The sequence below is a fragment of the Octopus bimaculoides genome, chromosome 3, assembly GCF_001194135.2.
Source record: "Octopus bimaculoides isolate UCB-OBI-ISO-001 chromosome 3, ASM119413v2, whole genome shotgun sequence".
Classification (NCBI taxonomy): Eukaryota; Metazoa; Mollusca; class Cephalopoda; order Octopoda; family Octopodidae; genus Octopus; species Octopus bimaculoides.
Genome location: NC_068983.1, coordinates 145,457,998 through 145,464,817, shown reverse-complemented (window position 1 = coordinate 145,464,817; position 6,820 = coordinate 145,457,998). Strand labels below are relative to the sequence as shown.

The following is a 6,820-nucleotide window of genomic DNA, read 5'->3' as shown; positions in this document are numbered from 1 at the left end:
AACAGATGAGCATTATTTGTAATTCAACGGTACAACAGTGTAAGACTACCCTTTCAGATATACTTACATTGTGATTTCTGCAATGTGGTGCATAAATTGTCAAGTAAATGAGACGCATCTTTGCCTCCACTGATTCACTTGCAAAGTGTTGAGTAAAATTATTTCGTTGCAGACCACCTTTGGGTCTTTTTATTATCACTGCGACACACATAGTCCCCAGTTGGTAACATTGATTTCAAGGCCCTCCTAGATGAGAGACTGGCATTCCACTTAATGTCTATGTTCCATGCTGGCATGGATTGGAGAGTTATTAATGTAGAAATATGGTATCGTAGCTACTAACAGTTGAGGGTTGCGTAGTCTAGACGGCGTTTTTAGATTTCATTATTCTATTTAACCCGGGCAAAGCCGGGTATTTCTGCTAGTATTATATATGTTTATGGAAAAAAACGATGGGTCTTTTTTCTTATGAGGTTTTTTCACGCTGACTACTTGATAAATTCTTATAAAGAGTTTATCCTTATATTATATTATATCTACCTATCTATCCATCTGTCTATCTATCTATCTATCTAATTTTATCAGCTCTTCAGCGACCCTTTTCGTCCACGTGTGTCCACCTGCTCCGCTTAACCCATTCTGTCCTTCTGTGATGTGTTTTATAATCATTTCCTCTTTTCTATGTTTTACTATTTACATTTTATCTTACTTTAGTTTTATAATATAAAACTACTTCCAAAATATTCTGATCCACTTCGCCTGGACCATCATCACTACTACCACCACTACCACCACTGAAGCCGCCGCTACCACCACTACAGCTGCTACCAAGAATTATAGTTTTTAATACCGCTTGTAATTGAAACAGTCTATGTTCTTTGGTGCCATAAAACAATGCTAGAACAGCGGTCTGTCATGTTTTTTCCTCCCTCTCTTCTTTCTGTTATTTTCAGAGAAAACAGGAGATACAGAACAAGATAGACAGACAGATAAGTAGAATGTATGTTTTGTAAGTAAACGAGAGAAGGAATGAATGAATGGGGGTGAGAGTAAGAGGTAATGAGTGACAACAACACCGAAACTCTGCCTCCTCCCTGAGTATTAAGCAGTCTGGCTTATGGGACATTTTTTTGTTTTTGCTTATCGCCACATATTTCACAAAACAAATTCACACACCCTCATTCTCCCACCTCTCTCTTTCTCTTGATCCGCCTTCCCTTTCTCTTTTTTCTGTCTTAGTCTCTTTCAGCTGTATATACACACATATTTTAATACATATATACCTACATACTTTCACACAACATACTAAAAAGCCGGTTCGTACACATAAATTTGTTTGGAGAAGCAATAGGTCCTCAAAGAAACACAAGGGAATAGAGAAAGATATTTAGAGAAAGACACCAAAACATATGGGCATGCACTGTGAAATACACGCACACACACACACACACACACACACACACACACACACACACGTGCACGCATACACGCTTGCACGCACGAACATATACACACATGCATGTACGTACACGCCCATAAAGCAAACAAACACATATACGCACATATACATTACACACACATATGAATATGTGTAAGTGTGCGCATGAGTGTTTGTATTCACACACACATGCACGCATAATACAATTTTTTCTGAATTTTCAGATTTTTTTTATATGCTAAGCCACTTGGTTTTAAATTGAATTAATATTCAATTTATCACTCTATCTATCTATCTATCTATCTATCTATCTATCTATCTATCTATCTATCTATCTATCTACATATGCATGAATATATACATGTATATACACACGCAACATGCATTTAACATATACGTGTGTATGTATGCATGATATATTTAGTATATGACCTAAATAACCAACTGTCAAAATCCCTGTTTTGTTGAAACTATGATCACAATCTGAACTGATAGAAAAACGAACTATGGACTAAGAAGAAACAGTAGGAAGGAACAATTACAACATAAAAAAAAACTACTGGATTAAATAGATCGGAAAAACAGACCAAAAGAAAACGGAAAGCAGTAAATGGTATCAATGTCCAGCGAAAATGGAAAAATTCAATCTAATTTCGTGCAATATCTTTATACTGATGAGCAAAAGGAAGAGTCCATGTATAATTGGTCAACTAAATCGTTGAAAGGTAAGCTACTTATACATGCACACACATATATACTCTTTTACTCTTTTACTTGTTTCAGTCATTTGACTGTGGCCATGCTGGAGCACCACCTTTAGTCGAGCAAATCGACCCCAGGACTTATTCTTTGGAAGCCTAGTACTTATTCTATCGGTCTCTTAGGCCAAACCGCTAAGTTACGGGAACGTAAACACACCAGCATCGGTTGTCAAGAGATGTTGGGGGGACAAACACAGACACGCAAACATATACACACGCATACATATATATATATACATATATACGACAGGCTTCTTTCAGTTTCCGTCTACCAAATCCACCCACAAGGCTTATAAAATGCACACATACACATTGATGCATACATACCTACAAGTATACATACACAAACGCACATACATACACACACGCACATACATACATACATAAATACATACATGATATACACAAAGGCATACACACACATAGTTTTGTCGTTAATTAGCTCGAACTGTGTGTTTTAAAGTTCGATCTAGCAGCGCGGCACCCTGAGCAAGTATCTTCTACCACAGCTTCGAATCAGAACCCTTTTTCTCTGTGAGAAATGGCAGAATCGGGCTCCTTTACGATCTGGTTACCTCCCTTTACGTCCAAGTCGTCTTCACCAGTCTTCCTTTCGAGGTCTTCGAAGGCAGCGCTTCTGCATGGCCGTAGGTCAATGACAAAAGCCAGATACAGGTGAAGGCCAAAAAGATAGCTGCCAATGGGTATTATTGGCTGTGACGGGTACTTATGTTCACTGGCGAAGCATTTAGTCTGGCGCTTTACAATATGTGTACCCATGCTTGAATTTGTGCAGGGAAGGCTTATACATATATGTACTCCTCTCCAGTTTCCTCCCGCTCTTCCCTCTCTTTATGTATACACACACACACGCACGCACACACACACACACACACGCACACACGCATACACACATATACTCACATATATTTATATTTCTTAATGTTCTATGTTTGAATATGTACATAAAAACAGGTCACAGGATTAAAAATACAAGTACACACATAATATAAGCACACACACACGTGCGCGCGCACACACACACACATTCACATAAGGAGAACATGTATGTGCGTGCACGTATGTGTATGCGTGTGTTTATGTATATACACACAAACACACTCACTTATTGAGAAAGAAAGAAACAGCGTGTGTGTGTGTATGTATATATGTATGTATATACATACATTCATACATACGCACACATACACACATATATTAAGAAAGAGAAAGAGGAGACAGATAATATATACGTGTATGTATATATGTGTGTATATATGTGTGTATATTATATGTAATAAATACGTTGAAGCACGTGTTCAAATAATTCAAATATTTATGATATTCTAAGATCTACTATACATGATATATGCTTACACACAAACATATTTCAACAGACATATACGCATAAACGAAGATATATAGATACTCTCATACACACAAAGAATGGGGGGAAAGTACATATTTAAAACATACATGCAGATACACGAGATGGGTTCGCGCCCTCACATATGCAGAGATACGGGTGTAAATATTCAAACACAAATTCTATTATTTTAAAAAACTCATTTAAGTAATAGAACTAAGGCCTAATCAGGGTACCGCCTTTTAGAGTGCATTCCAGTGCATTGGAACTTTGTGCTTATTCTATAGTTTTATTGGCTGGTGCTTATTTTATTGATGTCAAAAAACGGAAAAACAAAGGAGCCTGGTTGCGATTTGTAAGTAGACGTATATACACATGATGTAAGCCCTCAAATACAAAGGCACGCGCTGAGAGCACACACGCATACACATGATGCATAGATACATGCTAACATATCTGTTGAAACAAGGCATACCTATACGTACATTACACATACAGACATGTCCAGATATAGATGTGCATTGCTGCCGAATAAAACTCATATAGCCCCGATATTCAAAGTAATCCTGATATAGATAACCATTAATTACTACAGATTTACATGCCTATAGTCTTCTCTGTGATTTTCTCAATGTAATTATGTATTTTATATTCTTGCCCGTTGTTTTGTTGTCTTCTGCTTTTCTCGGGATTTGTATGTTCTATCATTAAATTGACGCAGTTCATCCGGACTACGGCCGGATTTATTTTATTATATTACATACTTGGACCTCTCTCTCTCTCTCTCTCTCTCTCTCTCTCTCTCTCTCTCTCTCTCTCTCTCTCTCTCTCTCTCTCTCTCTCTCTCTCTCTCTCTCTCTCTCTCCTTCTCCCTCTGTCTCTCACACACAAACCCAGAAAAATATACACACCAGTGTACCCAATATACAGGCGTATGCACACTCGCACACACGTACACATATGCGACGCTTGCATAGACATATAGGTAGACAGACATGCAGGAACATATATACATTGCCATTAGAATGTTTTGAAGATAATTGTAAAAAAAAAAAAAATTAAAAAAACACCCCAAAAAACAAACACACAAACAAAAGAACATATCAACAAAAAGATTTTGCTTACCATTTTCTGTTCCATTGAGAATGTTCTGTAAGACCATCTTAGAGTAACTCTGCCTTGGTTTGTTGTTAGCTGTGGGTAACACGTCGACGGAGAGACGTCTGTTCTCTTCGTCTTTTAGTACCACATAATCCTCAAGGGACATCTTGATGATATCATTGATGGAATGGCCTGTTGTTGGGTAATCAGGGTTTGAATCAAGAACTTCCGTATGGAAAGGGTCCCCTTCTTTTGTGGTTTTGCCTTCTTGGTCGACAGAAGAGTGCGTCGTTTGAGGAGAAGAAGGACAAGAAGGAGAAGGAGGTGAAGAAGAAGAAGAAGAAGAAGACGAAGTAGAAGAGGCAGAAACTGTAGAAACGGGGGAATTGTTGCCACATGATGGAACTGGTTTTGTGGAGACCGTTAGGTTAGCTTCAGATGTAAGAAAAAAGTGAGCATGGGACTGTTGGTGTTGATTGTGGTTTTGCTGTTGTTGAAGACAATTCTGATGATGATGAGGATGTTTGGGATGATTAGAATGCGGAGGAATTGAGGGAGCAGGTGAAGAAAGGGTTGCAAGAGGCAGTGCTGGCGAGGGCGGACATGGTAGCAACGGTGATGGAAGCGCCGCCAGTGCTGGGTCGTTAACTCGCTGCTGGGATGTAACCGTGTCAACTAAAGGTACATTTTCGCCACAGTGATTCTCTGTGCTGAATTCCGTTTCAAGTCGTTGAGGCATTGCAGTTGTTTCTTTGATTTTCTTCAAGTTATTTCCCAGTCTCTTGGTGTCCGATTGGTTTCGACAAGTATCTGACCAAGTTACAGTTGTAGGTGCCGAATCATGGCCTGACGCGGTTGTAGTCAAACGTAACATTGTGGGACGATGAACAGTAGCACCGCACAACTGTTTTTCGACCTTAACTTCCAGCAAACCTATTCCCTCACTCGCTGTCTCGAATTCATATTCATTTGAAGAATAACAATTCGGTGTCAACGCCTCTTGCTCTTCCTCCTTCTTTTTCTCCTCCGCTTCCCCTTCTCCCTTCACTTCACGTATAGCCTCCCACTTCCTTCTCTTCTCCCCATCCTCTTGCCAACCTGCTTTACTTTCCTCTTTCGTTATGCTTTCCCCGCCGCTTTTCTCGTCACCACTACTGCTGTTGTTCTTTTCTTTCTCGCTATTTTTCTTTTCCCTCTCGACACAAACATCATCATCTCCTCTTCTATTTCTCTCTCTTGCTGTCTCCGTCTCGCTTCCCTTCACATCATCTAAACGGTTGTTTTCTTTCTTATTTTTCAGCACCCACCATATTCCATTCCCTACCACATCTTTATTATCGTAATCAGAATCACCATTATCATTATTTTCATCATCATCATCAGCATCGTCGTCGTCATCACCATCATTTTCTTTATCGCTTTCGTCTTGTTCTTGCAAAGTCCACAGGTCTGAATTACACCTAGGTAGCGAGCCTATGGCAGTGTTTCGAACTGAATAGTCCAAACGACAGAGGGGCTTTTTGGCACTGATGGCATCGGGGTGTGTTGAGAAGGGCACCATCTGAAGTGGCTCGCAATTTGAGAGTTCTTTACTAATGTCGCTACTGTTGCTAGCCGTGTTTACGTTGCCGTTGATACCGTTGACAGCGTTGTCCAATTCACTAGTGTTGCTAACGACGCTAACGCTGTCGTTGCTATCGGTGCAAGCGTCTTCAACGTTGTTACCGTTGCCAATAGTGGTACTGTTGACAATGCTGTTAGAGGTAATTGAACTGTCCAAATCTCGTTGTCCATATGGAAATTTGACACAACTGCCATCATGTAAGGAGTTTCGTCTATTGATAGCATTTTGCAGCAATGCGCTGCGATTGAGCATATTTTCGCAGTCATTCATGGTGGTTTGGGCAATCTGTTTAAACGTTTACACAGGCGTAAATATATAGATGTATATGTATCTCTATCTCTTTCTATATATATTTCTTTCTTCAGAATTCTATATTGCATTCAGTTCTTTATTTTCCATCGTAATTTCAAGTCTGGCCGACTACACATTTGCTTTGGTATCTGCAAAATATAAACATAGTGTATATAAACATGCTGTGTGTGTGTATATATATATAAGTAAATCAAGAATAGAATAAACAGGAAAAAACA

At 39.1% G+C, this 6,820-nt stretch overlaps 1 protein-coding gene across 1 annotated transcript in view; it reads right to left on the bottom strand.

Moving 5' to 3' along the window:
• Positions 1–6,575, bottom strand: part of LOC106874166 (uncharacterized) — a 55,027-nt gene extending 48,452 nt beyond the window's left edge. Inside the window, exon 1 of the mRNA XM_014921795.2 lies at positions 4,691–6,575. Coding sequence (XP_014777281.1) covers positions 4,691–6,560 — 1,870 coding nt within the window. The 5' untranslated portion in view covers positions 6,561–6,575. The remainder of the gene's footprint in view (positions 1–4,690) is intronic.
• Between the last annotated feature and the right edge of the window lie 245 nt (positions 6,576–6,820).